Source organism: Bactrocera latifrons, unplaced genomic scaffold, assembly GCF_001853355.1.
Source record: "Bactrocera latifrons isolate USDA-ARS-PBARC rearing strain unplaced genomic scaffold, ASM185335v1 scaffold_111, whole genome shotgun sequence".
Lineage (NCBI taxonomy): Eukaryota > Metazoa > Arthropoda > Insecta > Diptera > Tephritidae > Bactrocera > Bactrocera latifrons.
In genome coordinates, this window is record NW_017534531.1 from 522,823 (window position 1) to 546,433 (window position 23,611).

The 23,611-nt window shown below is 35.9% G+C and overlaps 1 protein-coding gene across 1 annotated transcript in view; it reads left to right on the top strand.

Moving 5' to 3' along the window:
- The window catches only part of LOC108974234 (leucine-rich repeats and immunoglobulin-like domains protein 3), a 32,252-nt gene that overhangs the window by 2,266 nt on the left and 6,375 nt on the right, over nt 1-23,611 (top strand). Inside the window, exons 2-4 of the mRNA XM_018941945.1 lie at nt 20,361-21,639; nt 22,443-22,514; nt 22,829-23,038. Coding sequence (XP_018797490.1) covers nt 20,561-21,639; nt 22,443-22,514; nt 22,829-23,038 — 1,361 coding nt within the window. The 5' untranslated portion in view covers nt 20,361-20,560. The remainder of the gene's footprint in view (nt 1-20,360; nt 21,640-22,442; nt 22,515-22,828; nt 23,039-23,611) is intronic.

The following is a 23,611-nucleotide window of genomic DNA, read 5'->3' on the forward strand; positions in this document are numbered from 1 at the left end:
GAAAAGCAATACATCTGGAAATATAACAACAAAAAAAAAATCAAGTTAAATGGTTTACCACACTAAGCGGCCGTCTCTTGGTATATATTTCGGTTTAGGTGAAACCAGCGAAATTTGAAAGAGACCAAAAATCTTTCTTATTACTTTAAATATGCAAAATTTAAAACATTTTAATAAACGGTGATTTAATTTTAACCATATTGATTCCCTGGAACCCGTGTCCAATGTCCCAGAGAACCTCCGAAATTATCCCATATTTTCAACGTACTACCGCGACAATAAAATATATGGCCCGTACATTATGCATATAGTTCGCGCAATACGTCGCCACTCCAGCCGAGTAGCCGAAAAGGAACCTCCATGGTCCCATGAAGCAGAAGGTCAAGAACTACGACCAAATTTCCCTGCTGACGGCAGCTCGATCCCTGGGATCTCGATTTGGAGTTTTGCCAGCTGGTAGATCAAAATAAGCGGACAACATGGGTGAGCATCTGAAGTCATGTTATCTCTCCGCCGGAGTGTGCAAGCTTTGGACTATTGTCAAAATCCTTTTAAATACTAGGAGATCAGCAAATAACCGTGTGAAATTCAACTCGATTGTCGTTCCTCCTCGGATCCGAAGAAATGTGCGTGGTACTCTAGCCGAAAATTTATACTGCAACATTCGGTGGTTAAGGCGAAAAGATGTTAGATCCTAAAAACAGTACTAGATTCTCGAAATAACAGCTTTTGAACAGATAAAATCCGAGTCACCTAAGGTATCATAAAACCGGTTGTTGAGGGAATTTTAGTATTAACGTATTACTTACCGATCCAAACAGGGTTAGATGCTCGAAATAATAGCTCTTGGCTGTATAAAATCAATTCCGGGATCGGATTTTTCACTGACCACCGTTCATATAATCGATGTGTTTATAATCGGAACGGTGGACCCACTGCTGAAATCTGGGAATCGTGAGGTATTTTATCGTTCGCTAACTCTCCTTTCCCCAGTAGTGAAAACACTTCAGTCTTTGCTATTCCCGACCTTCACACATCATTTGAGCCTAGCCGAAAACCAACACGACTTCCGTATAGCTAAAAGTTAGATTAAAGAGAATTAAACAGGGGTTCCGTTGGGTAGTGCACTCTCCCCGTTTAATCACCACATGGCGAAGCTTCCACAACCACCAGAATGAGTTTCTTTCACCTCATCAGTACCAAAAAATCTGCTGTCTTACAAACCAACCGGTCATAATCAAGCAATTCATCTTTTTATAACCTTTAAGTTATAAGAAATGCTCCCTTGAGGGGTATTAAGCGTCGATGTAGCTGAAGTTAACGTGAATGTATGTTGATTAGAGCGGATTTATTTATAGAGTTCCAAAAACGGAAAAATAGCGTATTTTGAAGAACATTGCTTAGGAGAGACTACGGGTCTAAAGCTGGTTTCGAACCATCGATTTTGAAGACGAAGTTTTTTTTAGGTATGTTTTGATATTATATTGATTATATATCGAAATCGGTCGGATCGGGCAACTATATCATATATCTGCCATACAACCGATCATTCAGATTTTTAAAACTTTGGCTTAAAAATCATCGGCTCGATACCGGTTTTAGACCCATAGTCTCTTCGTTGTTAAGAATGATCCCTAGATCCATTTCTCATATATGATTTTATACATAGGAAAAAAATCGACCCGCTCTAATGTATACATATACATACGAAAATGCATATCTTTGTGTATGAGTTTGCTCTTTCAAAACGCTGGCGCATTATATCTCAAAAATTAAAGTGAGTCTTGTATAAACTTCAAAGTCATCAGAGCATTCTAGTAGCATGTTTTTTTTTTTTTTTTGTAGTTTTGCTTGATAATCCTCCTCATTGACAATGAATACTATTTATTATATGTGGCTGTTGGTCGCCATAATCTCTAATCGTCTATGTATCACAATCAATGTCATCTTATACCAATCTATACACCTACATACACAAACACACACTTACCTACGTTTACTTATACATTGCATTTCATTGTGTCGCCTGATTTTTTGATGTTACTTAGTTGAGCTGATGGCTGTAGTTTCAGCTGTGCGTTGCGTCGCCGCTTACTTGCCGTCGTACCCATGTCCCTACAAGAGACAATATAATCCCGTATTTTTGTTTTGTTACTGCATTTTATTGTTGTCGTCGTTGCATGCGGGCACACAACTTGGGCATATTTTGACCATTTGTTGTGCGTTGGATTTCAGTTCAGTCCGGTTTGATTTGTTCCATGACCAATGGATCTACAATGCCTTCAACCTTCGCTTACATATGTTCAAGCATGCATACATACACATATGTATACACACATATGTAGATTGATGTACACACATGTGTGTGCAATTGTACTATATGTAGGTACAATGGTATGACGGACAATACCACTCGGGGAGTGTAGTTTTTGTCTGATCGCCACTTTTTCGTGGCATTCATTTCCAGCGAATTCTTTTCCCAACTTTTTCATTATACCTTTTGTTAGCTGTCAGCTTTATTTGGCTCCTTTCAAATCTGGTTATATTTGGTGGGTCTGGTTGTTGTTGTTGTTCGTATTATTGTTATTGTTGATATATTGTTATTGTTGTTGTTGGTATTGCCTTAACGCTTAACTTCTTGGCCGTGCTGAATCTTGATACCTTCTTTGTAAATTCTTTTTCTCTTTGAAGCTACGCTTTTTATTTGGATGCTTCAGCAGCTGGTTGGAGGTTTGTTTGTTGGTGTTGCCGTTGTGCCTGCTGGTTGTTATTGGTAAGCGTCACTTGAAGGTGTGAAGAAAAGAATTCTTAATCTTGATGCGACGTGATTCTGCATTGACTTCGGTATAAAAAATTATAATTGGATACTCATACCCGGACTGCCATTCGTTCAGCTTGGTCGGTGCTTTTCAGCCGCCTCACATTCATTTATATACTATAATGTACATACATACATATGTGAATCGTATATGCCTTGTCATCGTTGCGCAGCGTTGCTGCTGTACCTCCACAGCTAGCCAAGCCACCAGCATCACCAACACGCGGCTTGACCATTTCTTGGTTCTTGGTTCTTGGTAAGGCGGTGATCATTACCGCTTTGCGGACAACATTTAACGACCGTTTGCCACACTCGCATGCCAGCCGATAATTTATCGCATTGCCTTTTTTGCTTATAACTACTCGCTTTGTATGGTTATGGAAAGGCTTCAAAATATTTACCTCCACAATATTTGCCATTTTCTTACTATGCGCATCATTTCCTTTTGGTATTTTCCACAAATCCCCTAGTTGGTATTGTAGTTGTTCCATGGACATACTTCTACGGCTAGAAATATGCGTAGCATCACTGTGGTAAGTGAATGCAGCGCTGGCTTTAGAATTTAATTTTGTAAGAATGTAAAAGTATAGATTTGTATAGTTTCTTAGACTCACCAGTAAACGTAAATGTATATCATGGAAGTGTGTTGGACATATGTACGTCATCAGCCTCAAGTTAACCATATATAATGGGCGATCCATTTCGAAGTTCCCTAGTTTTTTAAAGAAAAAAAAAAAAAATTAACTTAAATGTTTAATATTTATTATCTTTCGAAAGAACATTCTTTGGCATTTATTTTTAGAAGATTATCTCTTTCAAATGTTGGCCGTGTCTACAACTCAGTTAGCTCGTTTGAGCATTTCGCGAGTTGTTTTGCTCCAAGGCCTGAATCGAAGCGGGATTGTCCGCATAGACTTTAGACTTTACATACATATTCCCATAGGAAAAAGTCTAACGGTCTGATATCACATGATCTTGCTGGACAATCGACTGGACCAAAACGTGAAATTATCTGCTCATCGTAGTGTTCTCTCAATAAATACATTGATTGAAGCGGTGTGTGGGACGTGGCGCCGTCTTGTTGAAGCGTCGCCGAGATCACAAGCTTCAGTTTCAGGCATCAAATAGTCGGTTATCGTGGCGTCATACATTTTTCTTTTGACGGTTACATTCTCACCGTCATCATTTTTGAAGAAATATGAACCGAAGATTCCACCGGCCCACAAATCACACCACTTCGTTATTGTTTCTGGATGAGATGGCAGTTTTTGAATCTCTTCAGGTTGCTCTTCGTTCAAATGCGGCAATTTCGCTTGTTTACATACCCATTGAGCCAGAAATAGGCCTCATCAGTGAACAAAAGTGTGCTCGAAAACGTTAGATTTTGGAATTTTTCAAGAGCCCAAAGAGCGAAGCGATGACACTTTTAAAGACAAAACTTGTTTTGAATTTTAAAAGACAATGGTTGTTTTTATGCTAGATGCCATAAAATAAATCGGGCAAAAAAACGAATAACCATTAGAAAGTGCTTAACAGGAGGTCAAGTTTTGACTGATTTTATAAGACTGCTTTATGTTGTTTTTATAGTGGGAGAAAACATCCCTCAATTAATTTGGAAAATGCTGTCAAGTTGATAGTCCTTAGCCGAATAAAACTCCGTGTCCGTTTCGCTTATATAAGTATGTATGTATGTCTGAAGACCATTTTTGTTTACAACTCGCAGCTTCTTAATCGATCTTCAGACCGATTAGTCTGCCTTATGTTGTTTTGTAGCTGCAGAAAATATGGTTGAAATAGTTTTGAGGAATCGGCCGAATAAAAATCCGATCCGTTCCGTTTACGTAGGCCCGATTGTCGTGGAAACGGTTATAACGATCAGTAAACAGGCGTTCTTTCTGATTCTCTGCATTTGTTATTACCTTTTATTAAGATTTATACAAATTTTTTCATCACATATTGACAGTTTTCGAAGTGTACATATATAAATTTTGCGTTTCAATTTTTTATTAAATCAATAGCAATTTCTAATCAATTTCGCTTTATCAATAGTCGCAAACATTTTTATCAAGTAAACAGCAGTAAATTGAAAAATCATGTACAATCGTGTAAATAAGTTCGCATATGTACACACTCTTCTATGTATATATGTAAATATATCTATAATTTATATAACTCCATGAAAAAAAGAAACGCTATAACCTCAATAAACTTTACTGTTACAATTTTATATCACTTCTATTTACAAACGCTCCGCTTGATTAGCGTCTATAGTTAATTCAACCGAAGTGTTATTTCGGCATAACACATCGTGAATTACTCGTAAATACTATAAAAATATCGATATGAGTCGTAAATAGAACGACATAAGTGTCGTAAGTTTAGTGTTTATTGTTTTTATGTTTTTTGTTGTTGTTGGCGATTTTCAAGAATCACACCTTTTTGGAGTGCTACCCAGCAACGATAACAAAATTGCACAAGTGTTTGTAGCTTGGCGCGTCTGATAAGCGATAAGATACTCGCACTTCACTTTATTTATAGCGCATTTGCCTAACCTAACATTCTACATACGTATGTATGTATGTAATGTTATACTACAACAATATTATGTTTTGATTAAAAAAAACATGCCAAAAATGTTACACTTTTTTCGCTCCTGTCAAAATATTATATTTTTCGTTCGCTCCTCTCTCCAATATGCAGCGAGTTGCTCAGCAGGAAAATTCGGACACTTTGCTTACGAAAATAAACACTTATTATCTTATCTACTTACTGTATTGCGCAAAATATTGGTACGCTAAAAAAATCGCATAAATTGATAAGAATATTGTTTTTGTGCTTTATGTTGGCGGGTGTGGTTGGCATAAAGTATTGATAAATGTTATTATGCTCTAAAAGTATATTGGGACATACATACATACATATCGATGAACATACTTGTATATTTATAGTAAAAATATATGGCAATTTTTTAATAATATAAGTACATATGTACATATATTCAGTATTCAGCAATTCTTGAAGCTTTTACAAAAATTAGGCAAATAATTTTTTTTTTAGGCTCTGTCTCAAAGAACCCTCAGGAGGCTATTTTTGGAGATATTGATCTTAAAATTTTCACAAGTACTTTTCTTTTCAAAGAGCTGCTTATTTGCCATAAAAGCCGCGATCGAAAAATTTTTGCATGTAGCCGCCATTAAAATTGACCTATGTATCAAAATTAAGTCTTTCTATAGGAAATCATTTAATTTGACAAATTATCCTCACGAAATTGAATATACATAGATTATTGCTCAACTCAATGACACCTTCACCATAAGCGTTGGTCTTCAACCAGTAATTGTAGGTTCGTGAAAGTCTGCTGGCCCAGAGTGGAACGCAAATGGTCCATGAAACTATTAGCCCTTAGCAAGGTTCACATGGCTGTATTAATAGGTATCTTAACTGGACACGGGGAGGAAGATGAGGTGGAAACGGAAAATTCCTCCTTCAATGGCCAGCTTTCGCCGGACTAAGGTTGAAGCATCTAGGTTGCCATACTTTCTAAGATTCTAGTGAATTGATCTAACCAGTTATTAGCGGGTTCTAGGCGCTTTGTAAATATACGACAATCTTTCTGACCCGTACTTAAGAATTCTGGCCATCACAACGGACAAGCAACTCTAGCAGTTCAAATGGGGATTATTCGTGGTTTCACGGAAATCTGCCTATTTACTTAACCTAACCAATCTAACCACTATAGCGTTTAGATTTCACACAAAAGACCGATCAAATCAAGATAAAGGTCTTTTATATCCTTTTATCCTGTAATAAATGGAGCTGTGAAAGCCATTATATTATATAAAGCGATCCAAGTAGAGGTAACTCTTTCCAATAGCCTATTTTTGACAGATTATGCGAGAGTCGTGTCAAGTTGTCATGTTATTCGGCGCCGTTTGCAGCAACTCGGACTGCATATGGAACAACTTGGCGCATTTTACGTCGAGAATAAGAGACAATAACTGAAGTCGGTCGTCCTTCTCAAGTGACATCACCTGACCTGAAGGTCTTAAGTTTTCGAACCAAATTTTGTTCAGCGTTGGGGTCCACTTCTGGCTTAATGCATATGTAAACAACCAAAATTGTCGCATTTGAAACGAAGAGCAACCTGAGGATTTTCAGAAGCTGCCGGTGAGACCCATCAATGACGATCGGCCTGAAATTGAAGCTCATGGACTCGGCAACATCTGGTTTCAATAAAACGGCGTCAGTTCCAACGCATCGCATCAATTAATGGATTTTTTGAGAAAACACTTCGTTAAGCAGATAATTACACGTTTTGGGTCGGTCGATTGGCCACCAAGATCTTCTGATATCGCACCGTTAGACTTTTTCCTGTAGGTATATGTAATATCTAAAGTCTATGCGGACAATACCGCTTCGATGCTGGCCTTGGGACGAAACATTATGCCTGTCGTTCGCCAGTGACCAGTCGAAATGCTCGAACGAGTCATCGAAAATTAAACTCAACGTATGGGCCATCTGAATTATGATTATCCGAATTTTATCCGTTCTAACGGATAATCCGTACGCATATCATAAGTGCTCCTAAAAACAATATTACTTAAGGGGTTTAAGGGGAAATTTTCAAAAAATTATTTTTTTTTTCGTTAAGTGTAATATTATCTTAAAAATATTTATTGAAAATTTCACGTTGATCCGATAATTGGTTTTTGAGTTATTCGACAAATAACAAAGAGAGCTCGTGCACTTCAAAGCGTTAGTGTGAAACTTTAAACGCGTTTTTCTCAAGAACTGTAACTCGAAAACCGCTCAGTAGATTTTAATGAAATTTATATAGCTTTTATAATACATAATAAACTCGGGCCTGATCGAAGGATTTTTTTTTTTAATTTTTTAAGTCAGTTCAATTAACTGTTGATTTTTTCACTAAAATTTAGAATAAAAATTCCTGAGGCCGCCATTTTGTTAATTTTGAAAAAAAAAAGAAATCCTGCGATCAGGCCCAGGATTATCTATTTATAAAACAATTTTTTTTTCCGATTGATTTTAGATGAATCTCCAAGGACTTATGGTTGTCACCACAAGTACCTTTTTTGGAACAGGGTCAACACAAAAAACTTTAACTTTGGAAATAAAATTTTTTTTGTTTGTAATTTTCGTGACTTCAAGTAAACACATTCTATAATAAAGCCATATTACTACTTTTGTAAAATAACACGATTTAATAGCAAAAAAACAAAAAATACTGAAAATTGTAATTTTTCGTGCCTCTGACTATCCCTAACCCCTTAATTAAAAGGTTCTGATTGCGACCAAAAGCCATTTAGATAACATCGAATAGTCACCATATTGAAAACTTGAGACCCAAGCACCCGTTATTGCTGACTTTCAAACAATAATTTTACATTTTGCAATATCAGTTCAGGTATTTTACCGTTTCATCTCATTCACGACTAGAAAAATGCGAGCAAAAAATAATACCAATATAAATCAGGGCAAAACTCAATCCTATTAACTTTTATGGCCAGCACTTAAAACATATTTCAATATACATGCATATATACATAAATATATACAATAGGTATTAATGTATGTGACTGCCTAGAACTTTGTGCACCGAAAGGCCCTTGTAACAGATGACAATTATGGTGGAAAGAATGAGTGGCTATGCTCAAAGTGGAAAAATGCAAAACCAATGATGAAATGAGAACGAATTGTTTATCACCTAGATAGCTATCTGCCCACGTTCAAATGCTTACGCGTGTGTGTGTGTGTGTGTGTGTGTGGTTGTATGTATGCATAGTCATTTCTAAGTGCACACTAAACAAATACAAATATTTTCATCTCCAAAACGTTTTCATAAACAATATTTTTGTGTTGGTAGTTTGAGTATGTATGCATGTATGCTTGAGTGTGTGTGTGTGTGCTTAGGGGTAGGTTCGTTTAGAAGTGACTTTTTGTGTTTGTCATGAAACAAATAAACACCAATAAGCAAAAAAAAAAAAATTGCATTAAGTGAAATTATAACTAATTAGTTAAGGCAGAAACAATTGAATTCGTACGTGCAAATATACATGCATACATACTGATTAGGGTGGGTCCGTTTTGTACTTTTTATACCCTGAACAGGGTATATTAAGTTTGTCACGATGTTTGTAACACCCAGAAGGAAGCGTCGGAGACCCTATAAAGTATATATATAAATGATCAGTATGTTGAGCTGAGTCGATTTACCCATGTCCGTCTGTCTGTCTGTCCGTCCGTCCGTCCGTCTGTATATATACGAACTAGTCCCTCAGTTTTTAAGTTATCCTTTTGAAATTTTGAAAACGTCATTTTCCCTTCAAGAAGCTGCTCATTTGTCGAAGCGGCCAATATCGGACCACTATAACATATAGCTGCCATATAAACTGAACGATCGGAATCAAGTTCTTGTATGGAAAACTTTCACATTTGACTATGTATCTTCACCAAATTTGGTATAGATTATTTTCTAGGGCAACAATGTAATCTCCGAAGAAATTGTTCAGATCGGTTAACTATAGCATATAGCTACCACACAAACTGAGCGATCGGAGTTAAGGGCATGTATGTCAAACTTTTGCATTTGACGTGGTATCTTCATTGAAAACGTACAAATACAGCTGTATTAGTGACATCGCTTCGATCTATGGACCAATAGAGGTTCCAAGAAAATCCGACGTTTTCGAGCCAAAGTATGGTCAGCGATGAGACCCATTTCTGGCTCAATTGGTATGTAAACAAGCCAAATTGACGCATTTGGGACGAAGGACAACCTGAAGAGACTCAAGAGATGTCATTTTATCCAGAAACAACAACGGTTTGGTGTGGTTCGTGGGTCGGTGGAATCTTCGGTTCATATTTCTTCAAAAATGTTACCGGTGGGAACGTGACCATCAATGGCGGACGTTATCGCGCCATGATAACCGACTGTTTGATCCTCTCTCTCTCTCTCTCTCCTGGTGGTCTAAAAAAAAAAATCAAAGGAAATTCTTAATCAGTAAGGATGCTGTTATAGTCCCTATTTCAGGGAACACGAAATTTATTTTTTTTTAAATGGCGACTGCCTGAAAATTAAAATAATTTTTTAAGCTTTTGTTTTGAAATTCTTGAATTTTTTTTAAATATTAAAAGCAAAGGATTACGGATTATATAAAGATAAATTATAAAGGATTATATAAAGAAGGTTCACACAAAATTTCAAGAAAATTGGTTGTATAAAACTTGAGATAATGCCGGTACCGTGTCGAAAAATGTAGTTTCGAGAAAAACGCGTTTAAAAAAGTGAGTTTACCTACCTAACGGGCTAGGGACTGCGTCAGTAAAATAACTGGAGCTCTTAAAATAATGTTAATTTTTAAAAATCCTTTGGAGGATATGTTCTTAAGGGTCTAAACTTTAAATATATGAAAAAAAAAATCGATTTTTCAAAATTCTAGAGTAGAATACCCCCTTAGAAAACTGATGTTTCGGCAAAAACGTGGTTAAATATTAGCTGTTAGAACTCACTAAACTGAACGACTGCATTTCAGAAGGCTGGAACTCAAAAACTAGCTGAGATATTGATTTAAAACTAAAAATATGTTATTTTTAAGGCTTTAACCTATCGAAATACGGAAAAACTTATTTTTTTTTTTTTATTTTTTTTTATAGTTTTATTTCTTACTAGGTGCGTCCCCTATAATTACTGTCATATATAACTTTTGACGCAATCACTTGTTCTGTGAATAAAAATTCATCTGAAATAAATTAATGAAACCACATCTCTAACCGTTTCGCTTCCTTTGGTTCTAAGAAGCGAGAAAAAAAGGGCTCACATTGATTGTGAGAAAACCGTTTATACCGTATTAAAAGTAGTTTCTTTCGTAGCAGAACTTGTTAGTGATCTTATATAGGTCATACTGGATTATACTGATTTTCATTATAAATTACAAATTGTTCGGAGATTGTGGCGTTACCTGGAATAATAAATCATTTCAAATTTATTGAAGATAACCTTTCAAATAAAAAGTTTTTCATATAAGAGTTTGCTTTTCATCGATCACTTTGCTAGTCTGCTATATTCTATAGAGGTTCATTCTGAACAAATTCACCGTAGATTGTATTATTTTTTTTGTTAAGCCTGCAGCGACTTGTTTAAAATCCCACAAGCTGTCTTAATCTGTTTCTGGGAAAGTCGATTAGTTTCTTGAACCATTTTATATCGAAGTTTCACAGAAACAGCCTCGCTTGTCGTAGCTCAGGCACTTGTTGTGAGCCGCATTTTTCTACAGGCGCTTTCCTCTTGCAATAGCTCCTCGCATAAAGTGTGGGAGCCCACAGTAAAGAGCGGTTCTAGTCATATCTTGCTGGTTGCTGCAACTTCTTTCAACTTTTGGAGACCGACTAGCTCATTTTCATTGATGCCTCTATGCCCAGGGATTCATGCAAGTCGAATATTGTTTTCAGTGGCAACCTTGTTAAGCATTTTTGTGCACTCCAGTAGCATTGTTCATTTGATTTCAACAGACGATATTGCCTGTAACCCCGCTTGACTGTCACTGAGCATGACATCTCTTTCCACGTGATAGTTCGTTTCCAGACCTTATATAGCATAAACTTTAACGTTTAAATAAATAAACTTTAAAGCTGCCTAAATTTCAATAAAATTTCCTAAAATCAAGTAAAATAGTCGAGTTTTCTTTCGTCATGAGCTGGAAACTTGTTTAAAATGATTAAATGGATTCTATGGAAAATTAATAATTCTTGTATTTTCGTAATTGATTCTATAACTATCTATTTTATGTGTCACGATATGAACCAAGCTATTAATATTTTCTCTTTAAAAATGTAATTAAAAAGCTTTCCTTCTCGTAAAGCACGTGTTCTAATGGCCCTTAAAATATGCAATCTGTGGCTGCCGTTTTTATAATTATCCATGAGCACATGTGTTATTGTATAATATGTATTGTATGTAGATATGTATATACATACATATATATGTGTGTGAGTGGAAAGCAAGTAAATCACGACAGGAAATTGGGATTTTTTTTCAGATCTGCGATAAAAGCTTGTCTGAATCACCAGTAGAGAACCGCTTGAATAAATTGTGTGTATGTATGTCTGTATGTATTTGATCGAACAATGGTCCGCACGTATATTTATGCATGTTCGTTGGCTTGCACACAACAAAAACGTGTTGTAATTAGCGAATAATGTAATTGCACTATAATTGCAACTGATTCATAAAAGTTTCATGCTTTTCTCAAACAATCATTCTGAGCAACTCGTCGCGCCGCGTCGTTGTTATAGCGCGATTTTCAAAAATAGAAAAATACACACACATAAAAAATGAGCACATATACATACATATGTATGTACATAAATACCTTGTATGTATATACCTTATAGAATATGCTGTGTCTTAAAAATGCTCAGACAAGCATGTGCTTAGAAAAAAAAAAAGAAATATTTAAATTGAGTATAAAAAGTCAAGGAAAGAAAATGACATGTCAATTGAAAAGTGTCCGGCCTGACACATAGATTACGCTACTTCAAAAAGAGATCTGTGGGCCTTTGGGTATTGGCAGTCTATGGAACGATGAGCTGCATGAAATATATGGCTAAGTGCAGCGAATAAAGAGGCAGCGTTTTCGTTGGCTGGGTGATGTCGTCCGAATGAAAGAAAACACTCAAGCTCTGAGAGTATTCGCTGCGTCAAACTCCGAGGGAAGTAGAGGAAGAGGAAGACCTCCATTCCATTGGAAAGACCAGGAGAATCTCCTATTTTCATCAAATTGCGAGGAGGGCAACCATACAGTTGAAGCAAATACTTGGCTTGATATCGATTTTCCGAACACTTGCCCAGGAAAATCAACCATCAAGAATCGGTATGCTAAATTTAGATGTGGTGAAATCACCACCGAAGTCGTGGAGCGCAGAGGATTTTTGCCGACGAAAACAGCAAAAAAGTCTACAAAATAATTTTGTATGACCGTAAAGTGAAGTTGTTCGAGATACCAGGCGTTCTAAAAATATGTATCAACTGAACGTGAACGTCACGAATATTTGGATATGAGAGAACTCTCTACAAAGTGTGTAGCACGCGAGCTCACTTTCGACCAAATGCAAAGGCGAGTTGATGACTCGAAGCAGTTTTTAAAGATGTTAAACCTGAGATTTTGCGTCGATACGTAACAATGGATGAAACATAGCTCCATCATCTCAATCCGAAGTGCAAACGACAGTCATTCGAGTGGACTGCATTCGAGAAAAAATAAAGTTCTGTTTCACCAAAACAAAGCAACGTGTCGCAAGTTAGTGAAAGCGTTGCCAAAAATCCATTAATAGGGCTTCTAATCGCTTCCGCTTTCATCGTAATCTCCAGATCTGGCCCCCAGCTACTATTTCCTTTTCACAGATCTAAAAAGAATGCTCGCTGGCAAGAAATTTTCGTCGAATGAAGAGGTGATCGCGAAACCGAGGCGAAACCGATAAATCGTACTGCCAAAATGGTATCGAAAAGTTGGAGGATCAGGATCGCTATAATCAGTGTATCAGCCTTGAAAGCAACTCAGAGGGGTCGCTGTAATCAGCGTATCACCTTTGAAGGGAAATAAGATGAATAAAAAGAAAAACGAATTTTACCAAATAAATGTGTTTTACTAAGGTAGGCCAGGGACTTTTCAATCGACCTGTTCTGCGAAAGCGAAAGTTAAAATAAGATTGTTTCTCGGACGTTTGATTTTTCACGAAATTGAAAAGTGCGCAAATTTCGTTCGACTTTATAAATAAAACGCGCACTTTTGATTGACGACATTTTTGTCTGGCTGCCTTTTGGCACATCTGCCTGTCGGTCGGCTCGCTGTGCTAGCGCTAGTGCCATCCAGCCGAAAATCGTAAATGCACACGGTTATCCAAATATTTGTGCTGTACCCACTTGTATGTGTGTATGTGACTTGGCTGACGGCGTGTCGTCTGTGCCAGTTTTGCCTCCCTGTCTACAGATATCTCGAATTGTCACTGCACCATGTGACGCTTGCGAAAATACAAATACATCGTTGTCTTTATTTAGTCGACGTATCTGTGTAAATGCAACGGCTATACACACAGCTATGCGAAAATACGTTTGTACACTTGCAATTTTGTCTGATTGCTAGAAGAATTGTGTGCCGGAGATGTTATTTTAGATATCACTTACACATTTCGATGTGATATTTGCTTAACAATTCAATCATGTGCTTCGGTTTGACCTTCGCGCAACGCTGGACTCGGGTAGCGATATTAGAAACTCGTTACAACAACAACCCGACAATATCAGCAATGTTTAAATGTAAATCAATTTGTTGCTGACGAGAAGTCTCAATTCTATGTGAGATTTGGTATGATAATTTCGCTTTCTGCAACATCTGATTGATTGACCTTTGGCAAATTTTATCTTTTGGCATATCTAAAGAAAATTGTATATGAAATATACAAGAGAATACTCACTTGTTCTTGACTGTCTTTTTTGAAGCTGTTAGCAGTGTCTTTTTGAACCGTTATTTTGATAATTTTTTCTGCTGGAACACAAGTTCTCACGTGTTGACCAAAGCTGGCCATTGCTTGAGGATGTGTTACTTTCAACAGTCCTGTTGTTAACAGTGCGGGTTCGAATTAAGAGATTGGCTGTAGGATAGCATAGATGATGCTCTGCCAATTCCGTCAAACACAAATAATAATCACTTGGTACCACGTTCGGTCCATTAGTCGAATGCTTAACTAGAAGCTACTGGCGAGTCCGTTCACACGACAGTCGCGTCTAAATAATCGAACGGATCTGAATTTTTTTCCAGCCAAGGACTGTAAACTCGGCATTATTCCTCGAAATTACGTTGTGTCGAATGTTTTCTGCCGCAACGCTGTTTGTGGCCTGCCAATCTGAGGGATCGCTTCCTTCCGAAACATACAGTGAAACCTTCCTAAATGTCAATCTTGGCCTGATTCCCTGCCAGTCCCACAAAACATATAGTAAAACTTTCCAATCGCTGCTGGTCCACCCTTTGCGACATCTCCCTGCGATTCGACCAGAACTGTTTTGGTCAGACGTTGGCAGAAGTGACCCACTTTTCATCGTTGTTAACCACTTGCTTCAGAAATCAAGCGATTTTCTAGCGATTCTGGAGCGATTCACAGATAGTCGATGAGGGTTTTTGCATTAACTCGTGTGGCAACAATGCTTCTTTTAGTATTTAACTTCGTATAAATGGTTCCATGCAAGTTTTTTGGCAAATCTTAGCTCCTGGAATATCAAAACGGTGCTCAGATAGCGGTCAGAAAGGACGCTATTGATTACTTTTTTGATAATTGTCATTCAAGAGCGTGGTGCATATTTTATATCAAAATTACCTGAACGGAATGGAAGGAAAGCGTATTTGCTCTCTCTTGTTACCCAAGTCAAGCAAATCACAAAATTGTCTGAAAAATTTTTAGAATCTCAACTTTTTAACGCCATATTGCGTAACACAATCACACTTATACCACGCGATATACCGCTTATTAAAGCCTTCCATTGTAAAAGTAAACAAGCTTATGCATCCTGTGTCGTAACAGGATGATATTAATGCAAATTGCTGACCATCTCGATCATTTCAATTTTTAACTTCTGCAGCAGATGCGTCAAAAACTTTAAACAATATGTCTCAAAATAAACTCTCTCTCAATATTTAATTATAGATTCCGCGCTGACTTTTGTTATTAACGATAATTTCATAAAATCCTACTCTGAGATGAAGACTCAATTTCACGACCAACAATGTCGCTTACATGCACAAACAATTCAGTAATGGTTTATCCAAGTGCTGCTCATGTGTGTTCTTACGTTTTATGTATAGTAGGTATTCTGTGCGTGCATGTGTGCAAGTGTGTTTCAGTGCTTACATGTGTATTTAAAGTATGTATTGTATCTCTGTATCTAAAATGCCTGTCTCTTCGTATTAATTTCCCTTCAATTCCGTTCCATTTTGTTTTGCTATTTACTTTTATGGCTTTTTATTTTATTTACGCTGCTACCTATACAACTACACTGATGTTAATAAAAAATGCAGCGTTTTATAAATTATTATATGTATATTCTCTAAAGGATAGTATCGAATGGTATTCCGTGTTGAAAGTTTGGCCGGTCCTAAGGATCTCAAAATGGTTTTCACTGATCCTTCCGATATTCCGATGCTATTAAGATCTTTGACTTTTAATCGTCGATTCTCAAGCACCAATTCCTTTATTTTATTGACGTGTTGATCTTGTTGACCGTTCTGCGTCTTCCGCGCAAAAATTTAATGAAATTTCTTTTGTGAATAATTTCACTCATCGTAAAAGTCGCCGAATGCACTTTATGGACTTCCAAAAGGATAAGCGTATACTAAACAGCAATGATTATTTTAATGTGAGATTTGGCACAGATGTCACTGACAGTTATACCAAAAAAATATATAATATATTTTGCGCGAAATTTAAATTTAAAGGTCTTACTATTTTTTCCCCCATTTATTTAATTTTTTTTAATTTTTTGACTAGAATACTCTGTTGTTGTTGTATCAGTGAAAAACATTGCTGAAATATTTTCAAGGAATGACGCCGCGTTGACAGTCCTTGGCCGAATAACAATCCGGGTCGGTTCCGGTTACTTAGAGCCGACTATCGTGGGAACGAACTAGGACACTGTTATATGCACTATACTTACTTATAATTTTTTATTGTTATCTAATATTGTTTTTATGAGAATAAATCTTTCAGAACGATTTTTACACAAATGCACAAATGTTCGTAAAACTCTATAAAGTGATAAGGCGCAAGATCGATAGTTAGACAAAAAACATTTTGTATATTTTTTCTTAAACATCAATTGAAGAAGTAACGCTATTATGATATTTAACAGATGAGATAACATTTTATGTACTACATTGTCTGTATCACTAAACATTTTCTTGATAAGAATTTAACATACTATGCTCGCATCTATTTACAAAATGTGATAAGGTCAAGACGCTATCCTTTTTACGAGCACAACTGTTCGTATTCTCCACTCCATACCACAGACGTTCCTAAATGTGTGCATACAGAGGTAAATACGTTAAACAAATAAAGTGGTATTACGTAGAGTGCGCTGTTGTTGCAGTTGTTCTCGTTGCTGCTGTTGTCGTCGTCGTGGCTATCATGAGCTAGTTGATGTTATGACGTTGTTGTTTCATTTTATTATTGTTGCTATTATTGTACACGTTGATGTTGTTCTTGTAAATACTCGGTTACCTAATTAGTCGTCGCAGACAACGTAGCACCAATGCGGGGCAAGCCGAGGCAAAACGCGCCACAAAACGACCAAAAACGAAATGAATAGTAATAAAAACATCTACCTACAACAAATGCAACAATACACGCGTACAATAACCAAACATATTGATGGCGCGAGAAATAACTGCAAAATAAAAATAATGAAATAAAGTCGTAATAAAAACAAGAACAAAAATTATACGCATACATATTTATATCCATACATACATACATATATACAAATATTTATGTACACAAGTTTGTTGTGCATATTTGGTTGAAAAGAAAAAAATGCTACAGGTTTACGCGGCCGCTAACGTCGCTACGTCTGCCTTGTATCCACAATAAACACCATTTGGTTCGTTCACACGTTTGCTTTTGCAATTTTTATTTTCTTTAGTTAGCGTGTATTAAAAGGTCACGGGTAAAAGAGGAGGTGGGGTTGGTCTCCTGTTACTTCTGTGCGCAATTCAAGAATTATACTTCTGTATATGTATATGTATATGTTATGTAGTATGTATTTATGTATTATAATGGCTTTCTATTTATTTCACTGCGCGAACTTAAAAGCAAATATTTTTGTTAGAACATTAAATTCAATAAGCGAAAGTTAGGATATCGAAATGGCGAAGTGAATGAAAGTGTAGAGAAAATAAGAACTAATTTCACATAAAAATGTCGCGGTGATGAAAGTGTGGTGAGTTGAATTTTTGGTTAACGTAGGCGAAATATAAAAATAAAACAAGAGTGTCATGAAACAGAATGTGACGTGAGCAAACGGAAAATTAAAAAAAATAATATTTAAAAAATTGCTAAAAAAAATTATAATTACAAAGTATCACACTAGCATAGGCTACAGATTTTAAGGCTCTAAAATATTGCAAAGATCTTAAAATGACATTTTAGAACCTAGACTAAAAGGAAAATAATAATATAGTTGGATTTATCCACCTTATTATATATCAATATATGGATGTACAACGAATTTTTTCTTACTGGCGATATTGTTAATATGCTTATATGCCTTACGAAGTTTGTAACACCCAGAGAAAATGTCGGAAACCCTAACCTAACCTAAATAGTTAGCGTAGCGAGCTGAGCCAAATTAGCTATGTATGTTCGTTTGTCGGTCTCGTAGTATACATACATATGTATATGTACGTGAGCTAGTCTCTAAGTTTGTGAGATATTGGTCTGAAATTTTACATGCGTCCTTTTCTCCCCAACTGCTTCTTATATGTTGGAACCACTGAAATCGATTCATTATATCATAGCTGTCATAGAAATTGCCTTATTCTTGCGATGAAAAAATCAAAAACTCGTGAGATATCAGCTCATTACCTACACAATTAAGGTTTATTTAATTAGCTTAACTTACGTGTAAGTTGTGGCACTGTTTATATTTGTAGATATGTATGAATAGAAGAAAATATCCATATGTATGTATGTATATATTTTGTATCTTATGATTAAGCAACATGAAGCAAATTAAAATTGGAATTATTAATTATAAATGTCAATCGTCGGCAACAAGTTCACAGACCAAAAGACAAAAAAAACTAAAATAAAAATGATTAGCAAGCGAGCGGCAACAGAAGCGTACAAAGCATTAGATAGTATTCCAAAGGTGGCTGACACGCGGAAATATGCAATGACAGAAGCGGGCGGTCCATAGAAGACGCAAAACGACAAGAATGCTAAGCGAATCGCCAAATTAAGCGAACTAGCAACAGAGCAGTGTAAAATAAGTTTTTACCTTTTTTAGAAAGGCTGACCGAACCAACAGTCACCGCAAGTAGGCATTGCCCTAAATGGATGCTGCGAACGAAACTAGCATAAAGCAAAAATGAAGAGATGAAAACTAAATCGGCTGCAATAGCCGATATGGGAAAAACATCAAATACATTTACAATAATGTTTTAAGCGAATCATTAGAAACACCATAATTGATTTACGGCGGGAAAACGTATGTGAACGTTAGTAAATAATGAGTTAGTAGCTGTAAGAAATACATGCATTATACTGGTTAAGCATTTTGAAAATGAACGGACGCATCGACTTGTATTCGTATTGAATGGAAGAAAAAATGTTTTACGTTGCACACAAGGCCATAGTTAAGCATTTTACCTATATAAACAGTCCAATAAATGGGAAAATTAGAAAATTTTAGAAATAAGAGATTAGTTGCCTTAAGTATCCTCCTATTCCTTAGAGTCCCACCAGTTTTGTAAGCGTTCGCTATTTAACTGTCAACGTTTTCGTTAAGGTTTCTATTCTATTTACAGGCTAATATCGAATTCGCAGACTGCTTCAACAGCTGTTTGTTTTGCATTATTATTTGTATTTTATTAGTCTTTTTATAAATGCAAACATTTCTTATTGCCAATTAAAGTATACATTTTACTTTGTCAAAAATTGGCAGTTGTCAATTAGGTAACTGGGCTTGATCAGCTGTTTCGTGTGTTCATCTTTATTAAACGTCTTTATTAAACATTCTTTGAAACTCCATCGGAAATCACTCATATCACATACATATGTATGTGTGTATATGTATTTCTTGGTATTGAAGAATGTGCGCCATTAAGCTTTTAATTTGCAAATTATTTCGACCGCGTCAAGTGCATTGATCTTATTTATTTTGATTGTGTTCGGTGTTTATTATTCTAACGTGCTGTTCTTCTGGTTGTTCTCCATACCACCATTTGGTTATATGTTCTATGGACTTTTGCACTTGCTATTGTTTGTTTTTAGTTTTTTTTCGAATATACGTACAATGTTGTTGGCAAATATCTGCATACATATGTATGTGTGTATGTGTATATCGCTTATTTATTATTTTTCCATCGAATTGAAATTGATCTCTCATTATTTTATTGACTTCCACAATGATCTCAAGCTTGACTTAATTTACATTGAGCCATTGCGCGCTTTTGTTTGTGTTATTATTGCTGCTAAATTTATACTTTAGCTTTAGTATTGTTTGTTATTATTATTTGTACAAGAATTCGGGGAATGTTAAAAGAAAAGAAAGCAAACACTAGCAAGTTTAGTTACAAAGTTTGCTGCCTTTTTGATAACGATATTTTTTCAATGAAACATTCGTTTGAACAATATATAACGTATCATGTATTACATAGACATATGTACATACATATGCTAAACAATCATGCCTTTTGCTTTAACAATAAATTTCGAAAATTAAAAATAATATGTACTAAATTTATTTTCTTTACAGCTGTTTAAACAACTGAATGCTATCGGAATGTCATCGTTATATCGATTATTAAGGATTGAATGAAAATGACAACATTGCAAAAAATTGACATCGAAGCCACTGTGAGGAAATTGAAACCATTTGAAATGGCTTACTAAAATCTTCATTGAATTAAGAAAGCAAATCAAATTGACCGAGTCATTTCAAAAATAATCAGAAAAATGCGATTCAACGCATTTGATTGTGATTGCACAGTAATGCAGCTGCAGCAACAAGAACACAAACAAAAACAAAAAGAAAATCAGAATGTTCAAATTCAACGGCGATCGAAGCTAACGCAGTCGTCAGTGCACTGGTGCACAGCGGAAGCGAATACCGCGACAATTGACCACAACAACCACAACAAAAACAACAATAGCGATAGCAGCTCTGTACGCAGCAGTAGTGATTGGCACGCAAATTTTGCAAGGCGACGACGAAGGAGCAAAATGCCAATTGCAGCGCAAATAAAACATGAAAATAACAGCGCTAATTATTGTAATTTGCATAAAATCAATCGACTACTACTAATTGTCGCTGCAGTTGCTTTGTTGATAACGCTAGCAGCAGCCGCACTGACAACAACTACAAACTCAAGCGTCACGACTAGCACTGCAATTATGATAGCAGCGCTGACAACAGCGACAACAACTACAACAACCTGCATATTGAACTGCGGCAACAGTATGACAATAACAATGTTTGTGTTGCTCGCACCCGTGTCGCTAATTGGTCACATGAATACAGCTGCAGCAGCCGCCGTGCCCGCCTCGTCGCCACTATCCGCGCTGCAACAACAACGACAATTACAACAGCAACAATTATTTGCGATGCTTACAAAAAATCGACAAGGCAACAATGGCAACGTGGCAATGACTGGGGGCGGCGGCAGCAGCGTTGGTCTAGAAGTTGGCGTTGCGGGCGAAGATGCCGCAATAGCGACCGCGTTAACTGCAGGATTAGTGCCCAAACATTTTCTAACCGACATTGAGGTGGATAATGGTGATACGTCATTGGAGACAGCTGGTTTTGTGGCCGATGATGGTCAACGCTATGAGAAGGCAGTAAAAGCGCAAGCGGCTGCAGTGAGTAGCAGAGCCGTTAGCGGTATTGCCAATGATAGTAACGGTGGTGGGCGTTTATTTGGTGTAGCCGCAACATCCGCATGTCCAAAAGAATGCAAATGCCTGGATGCATATTTCGATTGTGACGATAAACTTTTGGTTCGTGTACCCACTTTGCCAGGCTACGTACAAAGACTGTAAGTGCTGAAGAAAACCATATGCTAAATCGATAAAATGTTGTTATACTAAAAATTTATAAAAAAAATTAATTTCGGCTACATCTAAGTTGCAAGTGCAGCCAGTTTGTTTGATAACTCTGTGGTATAGTGATCCGATTGGAACAGTGTTTTTGGAGATCGTAGCATTTTCTTGTGCAATAATCCATGCCAAATATTGTGATGATATCTTCACAAATAAACATTTTTTTCATACAAGGTCTTGATTTTCATCGATCAGTTTGTATGACAGCTATATGCTGTAGTGGTCCGATCTGAACAATACGTTTGGAGATTGTAGCAATTTCTTGGGAAATAACTTATGCCAAATTTCGTAATGCTATCTTCTCAAATAAAAAAGTTTTTCATACAAGAACTCGGTTTTGATCTGCAAAGTGGTCCGATTCGTCGATTCCGACAAATAAGCTGGTTCTTGGGGAGAAAAAAATGTGTGCAGAATTTCAGATCGATATACATACATATGTATATCGTATATTTAAATACATATACATAGATTTTTTTTACCGGTTCTCCGACATTTCCTTTTCGATGTTACCATCTACGTCGCAAACCTTATATACCCTATTAAGGTTATATTATAAGAAATAAAATTAAAATATCATATACTCATATTAGCAATCTGTGATTTTAGTATAACTACTAAATGATAATTTTGCCCTGACTTGGCGAAAATGTAAAATAAAATTTATCTTTACAATAATTAGCAATTTTAATTCTTTAAAGCCACAAAAATAAATAATATATATTTTTTATTTACTTGGCAGCGATTTAGTGGGCAATAAACTAAACAATACGAGTGTGCTGCAGATAAACAATCTAACGGAATTAATACAACTGTAAGTATTATAAAATTTGCATTAAATTTCACCATAATAAATTGTCTGGCCCCACAAAAAACTTTAATTATCCGCTATCTGTGTTTTATATTCATATATGTACATATCCATATACATACATACATGTGTGATATCACAGTCACGTATTTGCTTCTATTAAATAAATTTCATGACTTTCATGAATGCTACGTATACAATATATCATATCTTGTTATTTATGCAATTACTTATTCTATATTTCTCTTCTAATTTTCCCTCGCGCTGCACACATCGCCATTCATCATCAATTCACGCTCGTTTACTTACCAACTTAGCACTTTGAAACGCAACCAGCTGGAAAGTGTTCCCGTCTTCATTGGGCTCACTGCGCTAAAGCAGCTGAATTTGGCTAACAATCGCATACAACGCATCAGCAGTGAGGCATTGGAAGCTTTACCGCGTTTGAAAACATTGGATTTGTCCCGAAACTTTTTACATGCCGTGGAGTCCAGTTACTTTCCAACCAATAATCGTTTGGGGCATCTGTGAGTGGCAATTAATTTACATAACTTTTTTTTTGTAGGGTACTTGGTTTTTTTTTTTATACAGTAATATTTTGTTTTTGATTGAAAATAAGCTGCAAAAGTCAGCTTTCCTTAAAAAGTATTTTTAATTGCGTTCTTTACTGGAATTTGCTTTGATTTTTGAAATTTTAAAGCGAATTTATGGTTTTAGTTATACTCATATTCGTTAATATTCATTCATATGTACATAGTACATACATATGTACATACATACGAAATGAACCTGGCTACGATTTTTTTAATTCAATATTTAGATTAAAAATTAATCTATCAGTTTGAAATTTAGAAAATTTAATTTATATCCAAATTGTTTTGGAATTAAATTTACAACTTTTAATTCTGCTCTTGAGGAAAATTTCTAAAAATTTAATTTACCAAAATTCTGATAATTGAAAATTATTTAAAACTTAATTTACCATACTGAGAATGGAAATTGAAAATTTAATTTGAAAAAATTATGATTTTGGAATTGAAAATTCTTGAAAAATTTAATATTTAATTTACAAAAACTTCGATTTAAAACTTAATTTTCCA